The sequence below is a fragment of the Crassostrea angulata genome, chromosome 6, assembly GCF_025612915.1.
Source record: "Crassostrea angulata isolate pt1a10 chromosome 6, ASM2561291v2, whole genome shotgun sequence".
NCBI classification, from domain to species: domain Eukaryota; kingdom Metazoa; phylum Mollusca; class Bivalvia; order Ostreida; family Ostreidae; genus Magallana; species Magallana angulata.
The window spans coordinates 28,324,010-28,348,931 of record NC_069116.1 but is presented as its reverse complement, the minus strand read 5'-3'; the positions used below and the strand labels follow the sequence as shown (position 1 = coordinate 28,348,931).

General features: G+C 34.1%; 2 protein-coding genes across 2 annotated transcripts; one reads left to right on the top strand and one right to left on the bottom strand.

Annotated features, from left to right (window-relative positions):
- Positions 1-234: 234 nt before the first annotated feature.
- LOC128187325 (uncharacterized) lies at positions 235-18,522 on the top strand. The gene is made up of 14 exons (XM_052857725.1): positions 235-465; positions 2,877-2,997; positions 3,210-3,310; positions 4,312-4,453; positions 4,956-5,050; positions 5,469-5,574; positions 6,921-7,005; positions 7,867-8,065; positions 14,181-14,399; positions 14,985-15,059; positions 15,182-15,292; positions 15,469-15,702; positions 17,869-17,952; positions 18,258-18,522. Exons 1-14 carry the CDS (start codon positions 322-324, stop codon positions 18,345-18,347), a joined length of 1,806 nt encoding a protein of 601 aa, XP_052713685.1. The 5' UTR covers positions 235-321; the 3' UTR covers positions 18,348-18,522.
- A 60-nt stretch (positions 18,523-18,582) lies between these two features.
- Positions 18,583-24,028, bottom strand: LOC128187324 (glycerophosphocholine cholinephosphodiesterase ENPP6-like). Its single transcript, XM_052857724.1, has 7 exons — positions 23,468-24,028; positions 22,620-22,777; positions 21,939-22,104; positions 21,337-21,623; positions 20,040-20,216; positions 19,759-19,873; positions 18,583-19,339 (listed from the first exon to the last, which is right to left on the bottom strand). The coding sequence occupies exons 1-7, from the start codon at positions 23,724-23,726 to the stop codon at positions 19,164-19,166; spliced, it is 1,338 nt and encodes a 445-aa protein (XP_052713684.1). The 5' UTR covers positions 23,727-24,028; the 3' UTR covers positions 18,583-19,163.
- Between the last annotated feature and the right edge of the window lie 894 nt (positions 24,029-24,922).

Sequence of the window (24,922 nt, the reverse complement as noted above, 5' to 3'; positions counted from 1 at the left end):
AAATAAAAGTTACAGGTACTATATACACGTATATGTATACTACGCATACCCCCCTCCCCCTCCCCCTCCCCAAACACACATACACACACATAAACACACTGATTAGGATTTTCATGCATTATTTCAAATTTAGGGAAAATGCCCCCCTTATTTTCAAGATTCTTTAGATTAGTCTACCCTCCCCATCCTGGTACGTGCCTGGAAATCTGAACATTCACCTTGACCTATAAAACTCGTGAAATTTAGAGTTGTCTTCCCTTGGAACAGCTGGCAGTTGGCGTCGGTAACTAGAGAGAGAGATAGAACTCAGAGACATCCACGATGGACTCGACAGAATTTGAATATCCGGGAATGACCAGTGAAAGTCACCCAGAATGCTTCAACAAGGAAGCAATGCCGGCCCAACCCAAAGAGAAAAAACCAGGTCAACTTCCTGAACATCTCGTAAAGCAGTTCTTTGAAGAGGTTCGTCAAAAATATCTACCGTCTATTATGACATTACTTCGTCTTGTGCACATCTAATATAAATGGTAGCTTTCGGTTATAACAATTATAAAAATATTGAAAGAAGCTAAGACATGATACATGCCAATCTGTATCGTTAGTCACAAACCTGTACGGTCACACGTTTGGGTTATAAATTCATACATTTGTGATCGGGTTAACGTTCGGATTATTATTTCATACATTTTTATCGGAAAATCGACATTAAAATGTATATCTTTGAATTGTCATTACCAGTGATGGCATTTGAGCACCCAATATCAAAACTGTAAGCGCCTTATACTGTCAATTACACATAGACGCGCTGTTAACGCTTACATATTACACCTTAGTGAAACTTTTTGAGATCACGCGACTGAGGAAAGGATTATATTTAGGCTTCAAGCACTGAGAACGTGCCGCCTATCTGCGTGTTTGTACACCGCGGTCTCTCAACTTTGATTATCAGACTGGCGGGGCCCTTGATCGTTGTCTTTAATAATGTTGAGTGTTGATCGACCCTGTCATACTTGTGCACGTGTTATTTAATCTTATTAACATGTAGAAATATATATTGTAACCTCCACTTGCGTTTTCCAGAAGAAGAAAAAAAGGTAAACCGAATGCAATAAAACATGTCATAATATATTTTTTAACGAATTTTTATTTACTGTGGCGTCGGAAGCAAATTGAAAGTAGGAGGGGGGGGGGGGGGTAAACTTATCATCAGAAATCTTGATCATTATAAAAACAAAAACAACAAAAACAACAAAAATATCAAATACAAAAAAAAAGAACAGGCAACTCCCCAAAATCATGAAATTCCTTATCCGTGGGTGTGTGTGTTGGGGGGGGGTGGAGGGGGGGGGGGGGGGGTGTAGTATACCTATAACTTCAATCTTCTATGTCATTCAGTCCTTAATGAAACTTGATTTCCTTTTATTTCATTTCATCGTTTAAAAAAAAAAGTAGGGGGCAGCTTTGTGATACTTCAATTTTTTTATATGCAAATTTAAATTTAAGGTGGTATGAGACGCTTCCATGTTGTGGCGTATTGTGTTTATCGAAATAGACGATAAAACCAAAAGTAATTATTTAAGTAGTTTCTTTCCCAATATTGTCACCTAACAGCGTAGCACAGTGGGTTAGAGGGTTTACTATGAATCTGTAAGTCATGAGTTGGAACCCCGCTGTGGTTTTACAATTTTAACCCCTCCAAATATTTTAAAAAGCTATTTTTTGGTTAAATATTGTAAAATTTGAAAATTCTAAACCGGTGAATGTACTGAGTATTTCAATTATAATGTATAATGTACTTAAATCCACATTAATATCAACAGATGTCCCATACCACCTTAAGAAATATTATGTTTGTTGCGAGAAAAAGTGGGGGGTGGGGGGGGCTGACCCTTCCCTATTTCTATATTGCTACGTGCCTGATAGTTATGTCTAACTTTGCAAAATAAGACCCCCCCCCCTCCCTGCGGTTCCGGCGCCTACGATCGGGTTAGTTTAGTGCTCCATTTAATGAAGGTGAGGAAATAGAAAACATGACTCTTTCGTGCATGCGCAGATCCTAACATACCATTTTATCCAACACAGCATTTACATGTAACAGTAATGGAGTTTATCGCTTGGTTTTAAAGTTATTAATTTTTGGAAGATTCCTCGTAATCTGATTAATGTCCCATAAAACTGCCGCAACACTATAAAAAACAAATAAACAATATTCTATTAAACAAAGATTTAGATAAATGTAACTGAACTTCGAGTGAAATGAAAAAGAAATTAACAAAATAAAAACAGCTCCAATACTTGAAGACGAAGATCAGTCGGTGGGATTTCATTGAGTTGGTTTCGTTAGGGGGAAAAATTGTCCTTTTGAATTTAATTATATTAATGATACAGGAAGATAGTGCTAATGAAACAAGTCCAACTTGTCTCCAGTGACAAGATAATTACATACTATTTGTTTGTCTAACAGCATAACGCTCAGTATGTTACCCGCTTAATTAATATCTCCAAACAGCCTCAGCCTCAGATCATGGAAAGTTGGCTTGTCGCGGCTAAGAAATGATATATCGAAATGCAGTGTAAAAATTGCTTATTATTTGTCCAGAAGTGATATTTTATTTTTTAAGTATCACTTCCAATAAAGAAAATAAATGTAATTAATAAAAAAAAAGTAATATGTTAGACAAGGGTCATTCAAATGAATAAAAGTACATTTTTTTTTAACTCAACGCAAACTGAACTCAACGCAAACTCCCCAGGAGCTAGTCATTTTTCTACGAGATACCCCAATGACTTTCAGATTTTTTTTTTTAAATTTCCAATTATTCATTCTAACAAAATATCTTTTAGCAGTCCCTTATATATTGATTATTTTTCAGGGATACATCTTGATAGAAGATTTCTTCGACGTAAAGAAAGAGCTGGACCCAGTCAGGGAAGCCATTAACACTTTAGTGGATGACCTGGCCAAAAAACTGTACGACGCTGGCAAAATTAAAAGTAAGCAAATATTGTATGGCAACTTCCTTAGCTTAAAGAATTATGCCACAATTACTTGTAAATATACATTTATGGTAAATGTCATTCTTTTTAAACTGGTGTAAGTCTTTTTGAGACATAGCACTTGAAGAATCTCTCTCTCTCTCTCTCTCTCTCTCTCTCTCTCTCTCTCTCTCTCTCTCTCTCTCTCTCAAGTACATATTTTTATTCAGAACTGTACAAGGACCTCGGGTTTTTTGAGCGGCTGACAAAAATCGAGGCAGAGTTTCCTGGGGCCAACATCATACTTCACAAGACGGGTAAACTGCCTCAGGTACATGTAAATACTGTATTTTGAAACTGAGCCGTGTATGTTAATTTGATTTAATTTATGTGTGGACCGACTGAGCAACATTTAACTTTTTTTGGTGAATGGTTAAAGAAAACGGAGACGGAAAACATTCTAACCAAATTCAATCCATGGGAAATGGTCTGTTTGCATTATCTGGTATGGGAGGACCGAACCCAGCGATTTGTAATATCTGGCATTTGATTTAATCAAGAGTTTAAACAAATGATTGTTTTAGAAAGTATAATTACCAAGATATTTATTATTGTTAAAATGGATGATATGATAATTATCATCCACAAATCTAGTAAGTAACTTTTATTTTCAAGATATATTAGTATGCTTTTCTAAAACTGTCATATTTTGAACACACAGTGGACATATTGACTCACTAAATCGCTGTTCTAAAAGAAAAATGACGAAATTTATTAACTCTCTGCTGTTGGTGTAGATATTAAAATTTACCGCGAAATTTCGCTTAAAATCAGAACATTTGTTTCACACCTCGCCATGCGTTAATATGCCCACACAGAGTGACAAACCAGCTTACAAATTGTGCTAATGATATTATTTAACTTTTAAAAAGCTCAAAACATATCAAAAGAAGCTTAACGCATAACATTATTAGCGCCATTAAAATGTTATCTGAGAACATCTATAATTGCCGATTGATATTTAAAAAAATTATATCATATTTGCCTCAATAAGAATTCCTGAAAGATTTGTTGTAAGTTCTTTTTGAGACAAATTTAGTTTATAAAGATCAACCGCCAATCTTTTGTATAACTAGAAGTCTTAATCCCCATTGACAAATTATATATGATAGAATCAATATAATAGACAATTCGTCAAAGTTTCACAGCAGTTTTTGAAACGCAATTTTGCAAAATTCGTCGCGACGTCTTGATGAGTACAATTTTGCCTTTAATCAGATGAAAAAAGAAACTTGCGGATGACTAATTCAAGGGTTGGTTTTCTGATTCCAGGCTTTCCGAGATCTGTGGGCAAATGACAGGTTATTAAACGTCATCGAGCAGCTGATTGGGCCCGACATTGCTACGTCACCTGTATGGAATCTGAGAACAAAAACGCCAAAAAACAATGCCACTATTGTTCCTTGGCATCAAGGTGAATAATTAAGGAATAAACTTGCTACACTGTACATGTTCTTTGTATACATTGTTTATATGTCAATTTTGTCGTTAATTTTTTTCCAAACATGAATTGAGAAAGAAATCATACGAAGTATGTTTTTTTTTTTAGAAAATGTTTAACTTGAAAGAATTGCCTCGATAATGTTTGATTTTATCATAAATATATACTCAGTATATGACATGATACCACCAATGCATCAAATTAAATAACGCACGTGTTTGTGCATGCGTGGGTACATGTGTAAGTGCGTGCGCGCGTTTTATTCATTAGGTCCATAAAGCACTTGCCAATGCAAATAATTACAAATTGAGATTTAATTACGTATACTGTAATCAATATTCTTGTTTCCTACTAAAGTTCATTTCTGAATTTGTATTGGATTTTTTTTTTTAGGTTTTGTATTTCAAAGTCTGGTCATTTATTTCAGTGAGATCCTTTTATTTAAGATTTCATGCTAGATGTATTTTAATTCTAGATAGTGGATACTTCGACAACCAATCGTACAACGTGTTGATACCTACTGCGTGGATCCCCCTTTTAGACACTGATGAGTTCAACGGAGGAATGCAAGTAAGCTCTCCCGTATATTTACGCCAAATGTTGCAATGTTCATAGAGGTTTGAAGCCGGAAAATTTCAAACGCTATAATTCACGAGGAAAATGAAAAAAAGTAACAAAACCAGCCCCCCCCCCCAAAAAAAAAAAGAACAACACAATTTTCCCTCCACCCTTATCCCCCTTCCCAAACCGGAAATATTTTTTTTATCAACGCACGAGGTTACTGAATATATGGTTAGTATGAAATCATGACAATATCATACATCTTCTGTAAAGGTTTTGCAAAATGTTATTTAAAAAACTAATGGAAGAAAGAATTTATATGTTATCATGTGTATGATTAATAGCATTATACATATGAAATGCGTTTACACGTGGTAAATGGAAAAAGTACTCCTGAATATTCATTTGTTATGTTTTGAACTATTAGGTTGCAAAGAAAGGTCATCGCACCGGCCGCGTAGCAACGCATCAGTGTTGCTGGGGAAACACGTGGTACGTCATGCTAGAGGAAGAAGAAATGAAGAAAACATTAGGTATGCGTATATCATTTTACATTTTGATTGGATTACGTCCTTTACGATAACAACCAATGAAATCATTAAACATGAAAATCTATACTGGCGTAGAAACAATCCTTTTGAGATAATTTTATGATGTCTCGTGATGTAAATGTCTATAGTCAGTAAAGAATATAAAAATAACCTTAATTGAAATAACATTTTTTTAAAGCAAAGACATGCTTGAGGATAACAATTATACAGTTACAAGACTAGTGGAAAGTAGCTTTCATAAATGATCCCCTATAGTGTTTTATGCAATTAAAACATTGGACTTCGGGTGCAGTAATGCGATTTTTAAAAGTCTGTCTGTTTCATTATTGAATCATGGCTCTTTGAAATTAACGAGATTTGTCTCTCTCTAGTGCTGTACCTACATTATCTTTGCATATTTCACTTGAAACAGCGTCATTAAAACTTGTTTTGATGCAAAATGTAGAAGAATCACAAAGAAAGTCCAAGAGCATGTCAAAATGGCTCTATTTAAGAAGTGAACTCAATGTCTACCCAAGTTATACGAGTATACACTGGGTTGGGACAGTTTACACTTTATGATTCGCGAAGCGGATTATAAAAAAGCGTAAAATGCTCCAATCCAGGTTATACTCGTATAACTTGGGTAGATATTGAGTTCATATCTTATAATTTAATTTTCTGTAATTTACTGTACATGTTGAGTGCGTTTTAGTTTTAAAAATAACAATCTGTTCAAATTTCAAACGTAACGTCAAGCGGATTAGTACGTATTTGACGTTGGTGAATTGTGACGTGTCTTGTGACGTGCAAACCAGGTTATACAAATTTAACTAAAAATTTTCTATCCAATCAAATGCCGCGTTAAAACCAGAATGAATTATTCTTGAATAAATAAAGAAATTGCAGATCATTTTGGACCCAGATCAACTCGATGTATAGAAATCTGACACATTAATTTTCATTAATTCCCCTGTAATTTAACACAGTAAAATGTACGTCATTTATTGACAAGCTTTAGATAATGATATATTTGTAAGTATTTTTTTAGAACGGCGTTTTATTAGAATGCTTTTCCTGATCTGAAAATGAATACTGTGGAATTATTAGATTTCGTGGTGGCTCAAATTTCATGGAATTCGTGGGTAACTCACATCCACGAATTAACACCCTCCACGAATTTCCAAATGTTCGAAATGACGTCCCCACGAACCTATAAAATTTCAGCAATCTACGAAAATTGGCCCCCACGCAATTTGATGATTCCACAGTATGACGTGAACGGAAATATCAATTCACTTCCAAGAGTTATATTTTGTTTGTTATGCGTTTGTTTACATGATTTGCAGGAGTGGACATGGACAATGACGTAATCACTTGTCCAGTACCCTACGGAGGAATGCTGCTGTTTAACAATCTGACCCCCCATCGAAGGTTTGAGCAAATATAATAATCTTAAGGAAATAATAACGTTAATTCGATATTAAAGAAGATTATTTTGTGCTATCACTAATCAGTCATTACCGTTTTTCATTAGCTGTGGATTACATTAACGAAGGATTTACCACAGAGATGTTATTTAGATCATAATATCCGATTTTGACATATAAGATAAGCAATGCTTCTAAACAATGACATCAAAATACGTTACGACATGTCATTCGACCTTCATTCATGTATGTTCATGTATATCCAGGGAGTGATACATTTAATAGGCGTAGAATCAACAGGAAATTAACTGTCGAGTTCGAAGGTTTTGAAAGATTTCCACAGAGCTTAATATGATCTTATTCAATTGTAATTACTCAAATCACCCACATTAGGGTGCGGTTGATGGCATTCTATTTTACAAGGTAATAAAAACCAATAATTAGATTATATGATAACGAGGAAAAAAGTCAAATTCAAAGTAACCTTTTAAATAGCGGCAACAGTTCTTTGACAAATGACGAAATCAAGACTACTAGTACTAAATAGTTGACAAGAAAAAATGTTTTGATCATAAAAATCCGATAACCAAACATAAACAGGGAGAAGGGTTTTTTTGTTAGAGCCCTGGCTGATGATTAAAACAATCCAGAACTTAACATTCATTAATGCATGTAAAATGGACTGTGCTAAATTACCTCGAATTGGCGATTGACTTTGATACAACTATATTTGCATGTACATGTATACAGCCTTCTATGAAAAACGTGCCATTAGTACTTTTATAGTACTTTACAAGATATGGTGTCAGTTTCATTGAATTTCAAAATCTGCATATTTAACACAACATTTGAAATGTTCTCATAGTCTCCCAAACATTTCCAACCAAATCCGCTGGGCCCTAGATCTCAGATGGCAGCGACCGGATCAGCCCTTTGGACTATATGGCCTCAAAGACGGTCTACTTCTACGCAAAGACGGCAAAAATGTGGAGCCTGACTGGGAAAAATTCGAGTCGGTGGATAGGACCACCGTCCAGAAGAAGTCAGTCGAGGGATTCGTGGACGTAAGTTGCTTTATACCGAGAATCAAAATTACATGAACGTTGACGTGAATTTATAGCATTATTGTATAGTGTTGGAGGGGGGGGGGGGGGGGTGGCTAAGGGCTAACATACATTTTTAAAAAACCTAGTACCGTTACGGACACTTAATGAGTCATTAATAATGACAGTACATATATGAAAATGAAGGAAAACAAGATTGTAATTTACAACTGTTTTATTGTTATTATAGGTGATAGTCGATGAAGAGTTTGACACCACGATCCAAGGTCCCTGGATGAAAAAATGGCAAATTACTCACATGAATACGCACACTGACGCACATGAACGCGCAGAGAGGAAGTGACGTATAAACTTGGCAATATTCTATGTTAGTGAAAATCCATTTTGAATCATTTTTGCATACTTGTATTGACTTTAAAATATAACAAGTTGACAACTTTAAATAATACCTGCTCCAGTGTATCACCTTTGAAAAGCAGGGTATTCCTTTTTCCGGAGTTTAAAGATTATGCAATCTGTTCATCGAATAAAAATCGAAGCATACTTGTAGTACTAAAATCTTTTACATAATTAATGATTTAATATTTCATAAAGATTGTGTTTGCAATATTGAAAGTCAATAATTTGTTTTATACAATGTATACAGTTGTAACAAGTCTAATATAAAGTACAATAAAACATTGTAAACAAAAAACCCGAAACCAATCAAAACTAAAATTAATCAGAAATATTCCTTTTTACATTTTTTTACAGTTAATTTCATCATGGTTTTATGTTATCATAATTTATGAAAAAAGTGTTACATTAATAAAAAAATATTCAACAATATTTTGTTATTTATTCTCCAAATATTGATATATTTCTTGTTCGAACTCTCTTGTCCCCCCCCCCCCCCACCTCCCATGCAGCTATTTGTAAATTTCTACTCACTCTCTACACACTTTCTAGTGTATGGAGTAACCAAAGTAACATCGTGTGAATTTTAAATGTTTGTTGGCCAAACAAAGAAATTGACGCATGGAGTGATAAATGAAGGTCTAATTTTTACTACACGCATTTTGGATAGAAATGACAAATAGATATTACTAACACAATTGATAAAGAAATTTCCTTTTGTTTTAAAACTGCTAGTTTGTGTCATTTTGATATAAATACATATGCAAGACCAGAAAGTGTCTGTGTAAATATTTGCGCTTATATATCTTAAGCATTAGAATAAAATCCCACGTTTCAATATTTCTAAGATTTCTTAAATAAAATTTACTATAAATCATATGAAAAAACCTAAAAACAAAAAAACTATGTTCCACATCTTTTTTACCTCTCGTGTTTCTAGATGAAATGCATATGTTTTTTTAATGCACTAGCATATTTGTAAGTTCTTATTTGTATAACCCCCCCTCCCCCTCACCCGACTTAAGGGGGGTGCTTGAGTTGGTTGAGGGGTTTTATCAATTAAAAAGTTTCATCATTTGTATTTAGGAAACAATAAAAGACAACCTCTGTTTAAACGAGGAGCTTTGTAACTCATCATGTGCCCCGGTATCTATCAGAGGCATGATATTCATAATCTTGAAGCTTCGTTCTACATACTATACTTATTATTAGGTTAATGCTCAATTGAAAAAGGTACACGATTCTCAAAATTTGATGGCATAAAATTTCATGAAAATATTAATATATTTCCAATTATCAATCTTACAAATAGCATGTACCACAGTGCACTTTGGCAGGTATTGTCACGTTTTCTCATCAACAGTCGTTTGGATATTGCATTTGGTCAGTCACAACTCTATGTTTAGATAAAAGAAGAACATTACAAAAAGTGCGTGTACTAGTTTACTTACCCGGTGGCTCATTGTAAAAGGAGTCCGCCATGAATGCTAGGTGAGAATATTACAAATGTAATTAGTTTATGGCCATGAGTAATCGAAAAATACATGTAGAAGAGAGATTAAAAGGTTTAGTGCCTATTCTATGATATAATATTATAATAGATGCCCAGTTGATCATTGTATTTTCAAACTATTAAAACACTGTGTTTGATAATTTCAACTCTAAAAAAATAATAACACATTTACAAACACTATTTAAAGCTGATCTCACATTGATTATTTTTTCTTCAAAATTGACAACTCATCGAATTACAAATAATAGACAGTACACGAATTTTAAGTGTTGGAATTATTTTGTTGGGCCAGAAAAAAGGCTTTGCGAGGAAACAAAATCGCACAAGCTTAACAACGTGCTTAAGATTAACACATACATATATTATAGTATCAGGTTTTTCCTTACAAATGTTCATGTTATTTAAATCAAATGTTCACGACCATCAGACATAATTACACCGTAGGTTACGATTCGTCCAGGTTGTTTCATGATGGGATTTCTTGACATCAACCTGTCTCGTGAGTCGTGACCATTCAATTACAAATGCATTCGAACCATTTTAGGACCATTTTGAAAGAGAATTATAGGTTGTTAATAAAGTTTAATATGTGCGCGGATTCCGATTTTCTTTTTAAGGGGTTGGCGGGATAATTTTGTTTACAGGGGAGGTCCGATGCCAATTTTCGGTAATTTTACAATGTGAATTAAATAAGTTGGAATTTTCACGAGGGGATGGGAAGGCCAGGACCTAAAGCATATCCTCAGCCATTGTCAACGCCTCTGTCCATTCTCTAGATCCACGCATGAAATAATATCAACTGTTTGAGTCTTTGCGCTGTTTTAACTCAAAGGGAGTCTTAACGGCACTGTTTTATACCTTTGAATGATTGAATGTGGCAAGATTCTGTATTTTCTTAATTAAAAGCAACACTCACATATCATTTCTTACTTATCACTTTACTTAGTGTTTCATCATTCACATACACTTGTATACATGTATATCGAGTATGGAAGTGGAAATGATTTGAAAAACAATGCTTAAAAAATCTAACAACGTGCTTATATTTTTTCGTATTGTACATGTATTTTTTAATTATGTCAAGTAATCAATAAGATTACTTTTATCCATATCGCACAAAATTCAAACTTAAAAAAATTCTTGAAAAAATATTAACAAAATTGTTTTCTTATTAACATTTTTAACATGAGAAGTCAATATTGAGAAAAGAACAATTTGCATGCAGATCGAAACGTTTTCATCATAATTCTTTATTATAGAGGCTTTAATGTATTTCTACATATGTAATTTTCATACTTGCATCTATGCATGACAAATTTGAATTTACAATGAAATGAGGAATTAAACAATAAAAGCCTTCTTTACCTTCGTATTCTAAAATGACAATTTATACAGCGTGTTAGGTTTTTTAAATAGTCTAACAATTGAAACTTACGCCTTATGTTCACCGTTCATAATAAAAATTAAAAACAACATGTCGACATCATAAGTCTTTCTCTAAATATTGGTACACGTTTTCAAGTACCATTACTGTCTTTCTTTTGTGAAATAACTGTTCGTCTCGGACCAAAACTTTTTAATTTTCTGTAAATCCCCCTTGACAGTGGGTCGAGTTTTAAGTTTCGGGGTTTTTCTATCGACATTTTGGAAGTGTTAATTGAAACAGAAGTAAGTGAATCGAAATTAAAGAATATTTCTATTACTTTGCTCAGGAAATGGTATATCTGGAAAGATGATTTTGAAAATTTTCATAGAATAGATATATAACTTTGTTTTTTGATTGTTGTTTACGTCTTAGATATAGAGGTGAATGATCAGGTGTAATTTGTAGTGACAGCTTATAATAACCGTTTATTATTTATTATGATCAAAACGTACCAATCAAGAGGTTCTGACAATTTACATGTTGTTTTGTGGTTTATCTGTATTGCTTGTAAAATTGTTCACTCGGGCAGTGTGAATGTCACATCGACTATTGACTTATAACCCCCCCCCCCTTTCTTCACCAGCCGCAGGGTGACTGTAAATTTTGCTTTTTTCTAAAATTTTTACTGATATCTGACATTGTATCTAATTTAAAAATATTTATATATGTTGTACCTCATGTACCGTCACGTTGGCGGTTTGGGTGAAATAAATTGAATTGAATTGTACGTAAAAGATAACAACTTACAATTATTTCAGTATCCGTTATGTAAAACTAAGTTCTCTATCTGAATGGTATTGTTTAAATTGTCACCTGTACATGTATATTCTGTTACAATATCTACATCCTTTGGTATGTGTTTCATCTTTGTACAAAATTCTCTAAACGTTTGATCAAATCAAATCATCTTTATTTCTACTTATGTAGATGTTCGAAGGGAAAAATGTTTCTCGACCCCCAATTTTCTTTTTATTTCGATTTATAGTAATGACGTAGAGATTTTATTTCGTTTCCTGTTATAAATTCCACAATGACGTTATTGCTACGAAGCCTAAGAAATACACGATTGCAGTTCTACTTGTAAGAACTTCTACTAAATTACAATTGCTGCAATTACAATTGAGTTTCATGATTTGGCACATGAAACTTATACTTACTTAAGTATATACCAATGTATTTGTTAGCATTAAAGGTATGCTAAGTATAAAATGTAGAACAGGTTGTTTGATTTTAGGCTTGGCGCCTTTTGTTGGAATTCGCGTTCAAGATTTAATTTGATAGCTTAACCTTCATGTATAACAAAATGTCTTTTGAAAAGGTCAATTGAAATACCGAAAAATGTTCAACATCAATTCAAATTATGAATTATGAGAATGATATATTTTTCCTATAATGCTGCTATTATTTATTTACAGGTATTATGGGGTGTGGTAATTGCTGCTCAAAGTTTTTCCTGGTTGTTTTTAATACTTTCTTTTTGGTAATTGTTTTAAGTATACATAAATATCGAATGTTCATATATACTCTTATTCATGTAAATAAATAAATCTCTCTCTCTCTCTCTCTCTCTCTCTCTCTCTCTCTCTCTCTCTCTCATGTATTGAAACTCAATTTGCAGAAAAAGAAAAAAAAATCCAATAACTGAACGTCATTTTACATTCTTTGATCACCCCCCAAAAGAAAGTGAGCGCACAAGATTGTAAGTTTGCAGGAATCCTCGACACGAATCAATTGGGATTTAAATGTCTATAACCTCGAAAGGCTATGTACAGGTTTCAACAAAAATATATTATGTTGAGAGTCGAAGTACATGGCTATTCCGGTTATTAAAAAACTCACAAAGCTTTCAAAAAATGGCAATGAGAGGTAAACCGATAACTAGTTGGAAATGTTAATGTAAACATATTTTAATGAAGTTATATTGTGTATATCCTAAAAAACTAGCAATAAGAAAAGAATTTTTTCATAGTGTTCATACAGCAGATCTAGAAATCAATAAGAACAAATTAAAATATTCCGGTATATTATAATTCAACATCATGTTATAATAACAAACATTTAAAACAAAAAAGTTTATTTTTTTTTTTAAAAAAGACCACCAGTTGGATTTGAACCCAAAACACTGCATTTATGTATTCACTAAATCCAGGACGAAACCACTGCGCCACGGAGACTTGTCAATATATGCTCTATAAAGTACTGTTTGAAACAACACTGTCATATCAATGGACTTTGTTTTTTATCCTTCAAAAAATAATTTGAAAAAGTACATAGTTAGTCATCTCTGGGTCATCTCTCCATCTTTTTTAAAAAAGCGACATTTTTAATGTTGAAATATGTTACCTTTACACGTTTCAAATTGGTGGAGAGAAGACCCAGAGACAACAAAATCATTTAAAAACAGTTGTAAATAAGTAGGATTTTGCATGAATTGCATCGTGTTGCCATATTTAGACCCATATTATAATAAAACCTTTTGCATTTCAAATATTTTCCCACTCATTCCACATCCAACAGAAACCAAATAACGGTTATAATTCGAAAAATATTCAAACTTAATTGATGAAATTTTCACTCTCCTTTTGCGCCCAGATTCCTGCCGAATCTACATCTTAAGCGCCCACATTCTTTTTTTCTATAAAAAGAGAGATTAAAAAGTTCTCAGAAGTTTAGTTTCCCTATGAACATTTTAATATTATATGAAGTTTTCACGTATATAAGAGCTTTTGAAATAAATCAGCGCTATTACTTTTACTAGTGTGTTGACTGTTGCTTTGCAGTTGTTTGGCGCAGCATGCCTCAGTTTGGGGATATATGTCCTGGTGGACAAGAATCAAATCCTTGTTCTGACTCGAAGTGTGGACACAGATAGTCTTGACGTCCCGTCCCTGCTAGAATCGGCCGCTTATGCCCTCATTGCTGGAGGAGGGTTCGTGTTTCTGGTGGCTTTCTTAGGATGTTGCGGGGCCATGAAAAGAGACAAATGCATGCTCACAGTGGTAAAACTGTTCACTTGTGTGATAATTATTACTTTAATAGAATTGTCAGTCGTCATGTATTTGCTTAAAACCAACGAGCTCATATTCAGAAGTTATAGAACACGACTTGTATGTATGTGTAATCAAAGAAATGTAACTCTTAAGGCAACAATGGCATTGCATTATCATGGAGTTATCTATAAAAGTATATATGCATTGTACCTATCAATTATAAAAACAAGACGACAACAAAACTATATCTTTATTCTCAATGTCTAGACTTCTTTAGAATTCTAAAAAAAAATTTACATTTCCAGTGAATTTTAAATCTATTATAAAATTGATCATCATATAAAATCATATTATATTAAACACAAAGGAAAGGAATTGATCATTTGTTAGAAGAGGGAGGGTCCGAACCACAGCTATGATTAGAGTATTACTTACTTCTATATATATAGTTCAGGGGCACGGGTATTCACAATGCCACAAACAAAACAGACATTATATTTATCTAATTTGATTTAAACAATATTTTTGTTATGCATGATTAAAATATTTATCTGATATGCATGCACGCGTAACTCCTGTTTTCTTACACTCTAGTATGCGATAATCGTCGGACTGATTTTCGCTGTGGAAGCTGCAGCTTGCATCTTGGCAGTTGTTTACAAAAGTGACGTAAGTATAACTTCCGGTCAAACAAGAGACACAGTTGGTGGAACACATCAGTAAAGATAGCTTAATCTTCACGAAAATAAATCTTTTAATATCATTTAAAAACCATTTGCTTTTGTTTACAGTTTGACAAATACGCCAAAGGAAATCTGAACACTTTGATGCAGACGAGATACAGAGGCCCGTATGACACGTCAGACTTCCTCAGCTTGGCTTTCGATTTGACGTTCATTTTGGTCAGTAGATTATAATCAGATGTCATTTATAATTCTCGATATCGTGTATTGTAAAATTGTCTTTAAAATAACAAACAAACGAAGAAAAATTGCCAGGCCCCAAAAAATAAAATTTAAAAAAAACACTCACCTCCCTCAAAAAAAAAAAAAAAAAATTAAAATTCATTTTTTTTCAGTTGGAGTGTTGTGGAATTGAATCGGGTTCAGAGTTCAACTCAACGGTCACCAATTGGAATACCACTTATGTCTACCAGAGTGGAGGTAGCTACACCGTTGCTACTGCCACAATACCCCTCACTTGTTGCGAGTTCTCCAACAAGGACGCATTTCCTACAGACGTCACGACTTTTTACAACTCAATGACAAACAACCAATGTCCAATTAACCAAGCCAACTCTTATTACAATCAGGTAAAACTTCACACCCTCATTTCATTTCAATTATCTTCTTCGGCTTTTACAACCAAATTGCAAAGTAAGTTATTCTTTCGAAAGAAAAAAACTATAACCCCTTAAGACTTTGATCCACATTAATTTATTGGCCCATTCTCACCTCACCGTAAAAAGGCTTACAGACGCCCGGCGGAAGGATAAACGGTGGCATGCTGAATTTACGTTGGTGAAAGTCGTCCTCACGTACATGTATATTGAAGGTTCTACAGATCAGCGTATTGCAATCTGATTAAAGTCAACTGCTCTGATACGCGTCTGATAGCGTACCAGTCTATCAAAACAGATGATTTTAGTCAGAGTGCGTGTATCGAGGCAGAAATCAATTAAGCATTGAATCCTTATTTTTGGAAGTCGCTGGTCCTATAACACACCAAGCGGTGCAGACAAATTGGATACCGCGCGTTAGACATCATACTGATGTGTACCGATATTTGGTGTATCGTCGGTTTTAAGCCATAATTATATACGCTCTTAGTCAGGGATATGAAACATACATGGAACAGTCATATTTAACCCATCGCAACTTCTCGGGCCTTTCCGGCAGGCTCGGGAAGTTGAGATTGATATTTAGTTCGCTTCCGGAACTACGTGTAAAAACAAAGTACCAGAAACTTTGTCAAAAAATATTTTTTTATTGACAAATAGAATTAATTTAACGATCATTTTCCATTAGTTCAAATTGGTGACGTAAGTTTGAACGTTTTATTTAATTCTAAAATAATATAAAAATATACTCAAAAGGCGTGATGACGTTTATATTTGTGCTCATAGCGTAAGTGTATTCAAAAGATGAACGTCGCAGATTTCCAATGCAAATTAAACATAAGGGGAAATGTACACTGAATGTAAATATGGATGCTAACGGTTAAAACGGAAATAACCGGACCTTTACGGACATTGAACGTGCTCGCTGATTGTGCTAAGGACAAGCAAATTGCAACTTTTGATCTTCCTATAGAACATGATTCGCCATCCTTTGGAATTCCTTGGACCTTATTCAGTGAAATGTGACTGAGTTTTCAATTATCAGATCAAATATAGGCCTAATGTAAATTAACGAAGTCTCGGTGTATTGTATTATATTGTATTGTAAACTTTATATGCACAAATGAAGACGTGCAGGGACATATACATTAAATCAGAAGCATAATTATCATTATGACAAGTAATGAAAATTATTAAAGTGAATATAGCCCAGATGGCAGACATTCTTTTTCTACATGTAGTATGATTCAGACAATGAAATGCCACCGTCATATGCAAATAGAAAAGCAACAAAGTGCTTTTATAAACTGAACGTGTATATTGAACAGTAGGTATTATAAGTAAAATAAAATACTAGTAACTGTATGGATTTTTATTCAACATTAAAGGGGCATGGTCACGATTTTGGTCAAATTTTATTTTTCTGTTTTTATTTTTTACAATGCTTTATGAATGCATTTCTAATGTTCAAATGAAATTTGGGTCCTCGTCGATGAGTTTTAAGCAAGATACAGGGCTCACAATTCTTTGTCATGTAAACAAGGCTCGTGCCCTGTTTTTGTTTACATATGTTCAATATACCAGTAAAAAATCTTTTTCAAGATGATTCGTCTATATTCTTATTCTTTTTAAGCATAAATAAACAGTTCCTAACGATTAACACATTCATTTTAGGTCTAAAACTGGAATTTTCACTTCAACATTCAAAATGTAAACAGCTTTGTTTACAGAGCGAGGAATTGTAACCTCTGTAACTCGCTTATAACTCAACAAATGACACTCAAATTTTGGTTGCCAATACCTTACTGAAGCATTATAAACATTAAAATCGAATTAATAATTTTTGACCAAAATCGTGACCATGCCCCTTTAATACTCGATGTGCATTTCAGAAGCAGCACAGTTTATGAACGTATAATGTCTCTTTGTAAAAGTTGTAGCTATATATTCATATTTATAGGTAGAAATACTATTAATCTAATAGCCACGTCTAAAGCGTAATGATTTCACATCTAAACTCCACAGTCTACCTTTTTTGATGAAGGATGGGGGAGGGGGCTAAAATTTATTATGCAACAAATGGAAAATAAAGAATAATCACAAAAATATGGCAAATAATAATAAGCTGTTTCCTTTCAGGGATGCTATGATCAACTACAGTCTAAATTTGAATCGTATCTTTATATCCTGATTGGAATAGCAGCAGGCGTTGGTTTGTTACAGGTGTGTGAATTAAGTCATCATATAACATGCATACATGTAATTATGTTACTGTAGCATATAAAACAAATGAAGAAACTTACTTCATTTAATTTCTAATTCTTGACAATCAAAGTTGTAGCAATATCTGTTTAATCTGATTAAATAGACCGTCGTTACTGTCAACAGCTGTCATGAAAGAGTCAATATTTGCAATCTAATATTAATTTACATCTGCATTTTTTTTTTCGAATGTTAAAATAAATCACTGTTCCCACTTTTTATATCAAATCTATAATTTAGAATTTATTGATCATTTCCAATTTCAGCTGATCGGTATAGTAGCCGCGTGCTGTTTGTTAAAGAAGGACAGTGATGTTGACGATGAAGATGGCTTGAAAAAGGCCGCCAAAGCTTAGTACTAGTGCACCGGATATGAGATGTACACTGACCGCTATGACGAAATCGGAATGACGTCATGAATCTCATCATAACACTTTTTTACGCAATTTGTTAATATATTTTATTTTTAATTGTTATATTGTTGACATGAATTTAACAGTGAAGAGAAATTAAAACAGACACCATACAGATTTTAATCTTTTTATTGACTATAAATTATTACATAATTGTTGATTTTGAAAAAATTAAAAAAAAAATTAGTACAGCTCATCAAATACTAATTTTACAAATGCAACCAAAAATAGCGTTACCAATAAACAGAATTTCAACGAGTTAAATACAACAAAGTACGAGCATGGCATAGATGACTCGTTTAGAATTGTTGTCAACCAGCCATTCTCACAAGACTAGATAGTTAAAATAACGGACTGTTTCTCCGTTCTTCTCGTGTACTTTCAGACGTGTACTTTGCAGTCTCGATAAATACTCATGAATGCAAGTGTAAGGGTACATTCAAACAAAATAAACAATTTCGTTATAAAGATTCCTTTATTTTTTTATTGATTAAAATATATTAATTTATTTATACGATTTTTAGCAAAGTAAATTTCAAAGAAACCGAATCTTATTTGTGTGAACGTGTATGCTTCTTTAATAATGTGTGTTCTTGGACAAAGGTGTAAATCTTATTTTAGATATACTGACCGTGAATGCAAATAAATAGAAAAGCCTTCACGTTTGGCAAAATGATACAAATAAATTATTTAATACCGGTATGTAACCAGTTTCGAAGTTTTCTTTATCAACGAACTTCGTGCTTTATCAGTCTACAATCACAGTTCTTGCATAATGGTATGATCTGAACGCTCCGGTTCCGCTTTTAGCAACATGGGAGATACTTTCGACCAGGTTCCATTATGTGGGTTAGGATTCACCCCCAGGATATTGCACATCAGCTGGTAAAGCTCGACATTATAGAAAGGTGGACTGACGAAGTTCTTTTTGAAACCTGGAAAATTATAAACTACCGATACAACTTCCAATACAATGGAAAAAAGGAGAATGTGGAACAGTGAAGGCTAAATGTACATGCGAGGATATTGGGGGGGGGGGGGGGGGGGGGAGGGGACACTATCATTGGACAATTTATACTTGCTAATCATGTTACCAAAACTAAATATGGCCTTGGATTCCATAGCTAGTTGTAATTGTCTTTCTCTACAAATGCTGTTATATATGAGAGAGAGAGAGAGAGAGAGAGAGAGAGAGAGAGAGAGAGAGAGAGAGAGAGAGAGAGAGAGAGAGAGAGAGAGAGAGAGAGAACTTGCACTTTGTAATCTCCCTTCACTTTATATGGGAATGGGCAACAGATGAATGAGATATTTTTAAGCTGAATCTACTTTAGAATATAAATCACATTGTACGTACCCGGTCCAGAGGCCAGAAATATGGCTCTCATATCAGAGTCAGCGTTGTCATAGCCATGCATCCCTTTCATCTGATCAGTGCCATCGTATCGAGGAATACTGGTATAAACGATATTCTGAACAAAAATAGAAAACATGAAGACTGATTTTCTAAACATTCACCACTTGGAAGTTGAAACTACAATCAACATATGAAAACAAATCAATTTTATTTAATGCCTAGGTGATGACAATGGCATTGCCATCTTTGGAATTTATAAGAGGTATGAATCGTCCACTTACACACTGTAGACACCCCACACATTTACAGGGCGAGGTGATGTACACCCCTTCATCTGCCTCCACAAAGATGGGGGATACCCGGTAATGGCCCTTTAGATTGTAGCGCTCAGGTATGTTGTCTTTTCTGTACACCGTTATTTTACCGTTCTTGGCAACTTCTTGGAGAGCGTCGTATATCTAATGGTTAATTTAAAGATTTATTGAACAATCTGACGAATAAATATTGTTAAAAGTAACACATTGATAGACTAACTAATTTTTTGCATGCATGTCTTGAAAACGAACTAAGATGAAAGTATATTCTTAGAAATAATAAATCTATTTCCTTTAACGGGGGCATGGTCACGATTTCGGTCAAATTTCATTTGTCTATTTTTAGTGTTATAATGCTTTAGAAATGCATTTCTAATGATAAACCAAAATTTGAGAGTCAGTTGTGAATTATAAACAAAACACGGAGCTCATAATTCTTTGTCATGTAAACAAGGCTCGTACCTTGGTTTTGTTTACATTGGTTCAATATACCGGTACACATTTTTTTTTCAAGCTTATTTCTCTCTGTTCTCCTTCGTATTGAGCGTATTTTATAAATAAATGGTACCTGTAGCGTTTATCACATTAATTTTTGGTCTAAAACTAAAATGTTCACTTCTTTCAAAACGTAAATAAAGCTTTGATTACATGGCAAAGAATTGTAAGCTCTGTTTCTCGTTTATAACACGACGACTGACTCTCAAATTTTGGTTGACCATTACAAATGACTTACTGAAGCATTGTAAACATAAAAAAACCGGGAAAATAATTTTTGACCAAAATCGTGACCATGCCTCTTTAAACATACATTGCAAACAAAGTTCAGGCAAATCTAATTAAAAGTGCTTCCCAGTAATGACATTTGTGGCTTTATGGTCCCGCAGAGAGGAAGTTTCTGAAAGCTAATCCAAAGCTAATAAAGAAATGGTTCAGTGAGGTAAAGCTGCTATATGTAGTCATACGCCCTCAAATTAAACCCTGAAATAAACAAAATGTAATCGATGTAAGAATCGACAAAACAGTGATGAAATTAAAAAATTGCTTTATTTGTTAAACATCGTGTTTATTGTCTGGGTTTGCTAAATTGTGATAGAACGAAACCATAAACAAAATGAAATCAGATACGACATTGAGATATAATAAACCAAAACCAACCAGTTACTTACTTTGTAAATCAAGAGTTTTTCGATTCTAAAATTTTGAAGATGACGATTGATACAAAATTATTGTCATCTGAGAACACCAATACTCGAGTTTAGTTTACCTTGTCAATCAAACCAGGCCTTGGCCAGATTTTCACCGTGGATCCCTCGGGAATTAATGCTGTCACATCCTCCATGTCTAGTGTTTTAAATAAATCAACCGTTTCTTGAATATTTGCCATTCCATGGTCAGAAAATACCATCAGACTGACGTCATCCAACCCTAATGACGTCATTTGTTTGATCAGATTGTAAATCTCGTCATCAACTTTCTTGATCATATCCTTAAGTTCTTTGGAACCCACACCGTATCTGTGGCCATAATGGTCCACTGCTTCAATGTATATCCCTAGAAAAAAAAACCTTAAGATATAATTGTAGCCGCAAATCTTTGCATAGGTACAGAAATATTGCTTTATTGACAGTATAATTGTATTTGAAACATATATTGCTTGAAAAACTTCCATGAAAATCAATCATAAAATGGCAATTTTATATATTTAAAAAGTATGCAAAATTAAGATGAAATTAGTTTTACTGTTAACATAATGTACGACGTACCCTAAATTGAACAATAAATTTTAAATCAGCTTTAATCTTCACTCACATGTATAATAAATAATTAAATAAAGTATATAAAAAATCAATTAACATCTCAAATTACCAACAAAATCCGCAGAACCATTTTGAAATAGATTGAGCGATTCTTGGATTGAATACTGCATTTCTGGAATTTGTGACACTTTTGGTCTGTGTAGACAAAACGTAGGCTTAACTCCCCTGATGGCAACATCACACTCCCTCCAGTAGTAAAAGTATGTCTTTTTACCCTAAAAATGATAATAATTGTCATCAGTTCTGTAAGAAAAAAATTTCAATATTCTAACCAAAAAAAATGCTGATTTTTATAATTCATCATGAAAACTACATGTACATGTGAGCCAAGTTGAACTTCAATTCGCGCATATTTCTCGCCGCAAACAAGGTTGCTATTACTACACGGGTGTAAATCAGACTCGGTTGGTCGCGAAGGATAGTCGCTGCAAACCAGTTTATCTCAGGTTAATTGCGTAATAAAGTCGTTGCGAAAAAAAATTGGTTTACAGAAAACAAAAAGAATTTCAAAAGTTAGAGTATCTTATGTCTGTCTTTTTTAACCACCCAGACTTTTATAATTCCTGCATATCTTGCTGCTTTGTATGCTTCAACGATACATATGCATAAGATACAAAAACATGATTTTAGATACTATTTAGTTATGTTTATCAACCAATATAAAGAAAGCCGCATCAAAATGCCAATCAGTATATTTTAGTACACCTGACCCCCATCCACAGGCCATTACCTGTTTCTCTGCAGTCACCCACAGTGGTTCAGCATCGTCCCACCAATGAGGCTCGTGCTTCTCTTGGGGAAAGTTAGCATCGTCCATAAAAATGTTCCGACCGCGTTTTTCATCAAACATGAGGTTTGAGACATAACCATGACTTTCTGTATGGACACCTGAAATTGTAACAACAAACAACATGTCTTCATCTTTATGCGAAGTCAAGAGAATTCTCCCCGGGGTCCGGAGAATATTTTTTGTTTGCTGGGGGAGGGGTAATAACTTAACAATGTAAATTTAATAAGTTTGAATTTTTCGGAGGGTGTGGGGGGGGGGGGGGGTCTTCATTCGTATGGGTCTTAGTTTGGTTAAGTCGGACTCCTTGGTCTTTCTGGAGATAAAACATATCTACAGATCAAGTTACGGCGAGGTTAACTAAAGGTAAAACACTGACCTTATCTCTAAACCAAAAGAGCGACAACTATGCAAATCTTGAAACTTATCAAGTGTTATCGTTTCTACATTATAGATGACAATTCTTTGTCATGTAAACAAGGCTCGTGACCTGTTTTTGTCTAATTAAGTAGCTCTTCTTATTCATTCATAACATAAATGAACAGTTCCTAACGTTTAACACATTTATTTTCGGTCTAAACCTGGAATTTTCATTCCAACATTCAAAATGTTAAAAAAAGGATTGTTTACATAGCAAAGAATTCTAAGCTCTGTAACTCGCTTACATAACTCAAAGAATGACACTCAAATTTTGGTCGCCTATTAAAAATGCCTTTCAGAAGCATTATAAACATTAAAATCGAAAAATAATTTTTGACCAAAATCGTGACCGTACCCCTTTAACCTCTAACCTGTCATGATGGAATAGTAATTAGGATACGACAGCGTTGGATACACAGGTATCATGTATTCGGCCTTCACACCGTGCTGTAGAATGCTTCCAAACCCAGGCAGCATGTGCCCATCTTGTTCCAGATAATCCCAACGGAACCCGTCCAAGAGTATCACAAGCAGACGGGATCCCGACGTGTTCCGGGAAAAAAGCAGGTGCAAACACATTATTGAAAATATCCATCGTGAAAATCCGGAGAGATTATTATAGGGCACCATGGTCGTCCAACGGTTCTTTAACCCAGGATTCACTGTCCTATAATCACAATTGTCATTCACCTCACTACATGTACAATGACACAAGGAAGGTGACAGAGGTTATATTTTACGGAGCGCATTATCAACATAAAATTGTACCCGCGTCGGAAATTTGGAGGAAGTGTAGGAAGTTCCTGTTTTGATACTTGTTTTGTACGATAAATTATTGACCCCGTTTAATGTTGGCATTCATTTATTATCTGAATAAAACTCGCCATGTTTTTTTTATCTGTTTTTTGCGATCGATAATGTAACAAATAAAAAATTAAAGGAAGTACGATGAAGCATAAATGCCATCTTGATTTTTTTTAACTCAACGAAACATTAATATCATCTTGGTTTTTTTAGTCACAAAAAATACACTTTTTTCCTTTTTGTTTTTTTTGAGTTTGTTGGTTTTTTGGGAGAACCGTTTTGTTCTATAAGTGGTTAAAAAAAGTGAAAAATGTTGGCTGTTTATGATTTATTTACCGTTGCGAAAGAAAAAGCTTTTAAAAGGTTGAAATTCGTATATGAGTAGTAAACACTATCAACATTTTGGTACCAATTAAGAAAAGAATCAGTCTTTTTTTTTGCAGTTGATGTTAATGAATATCACACTTTTCAAATATCATTACATTTCTTAACTCAACCTTTCAACGCAACATTATTTTAAAACATCTACATGTTAATAATTATACTCTACTAAATATCTCTCTTTTCATTTGATGCAAAACGACACGTGGTGACTCTGCAGCGATTATAATAGTTTTTTTTTAATGATCTGTGGGTTTGTGTCACAGAGTATGTAATTATGGCAGCATGTGAGTATAAAATTGCGAAAATTCTCGGCATGTCAGTGTTTTCACCCTCTGCACCAAATATGTACACAAAGGATCGAGATGACCCTTAAGAACACCTTAAAGAAGTTCAAGTATCTGTCTTTGAACCGACAAATTTATAACGGATCTAGAGTGGGTAGGGGGGTCAGGGCACAAAGTAAAATTACACCAAAAATGTTTCGGCCCCACCCCCCGGAAAACTAGGATATCCCACGCCCCCCCCCCCCACCCCGCCGGAAACAAATATATTCAGGATCCGCGGATGTCACTCTTTCAGTATATGTTTTCATAATATTTTCATGCGAGTTGTACAAATCTGTGGGTCATAAAAAGGTG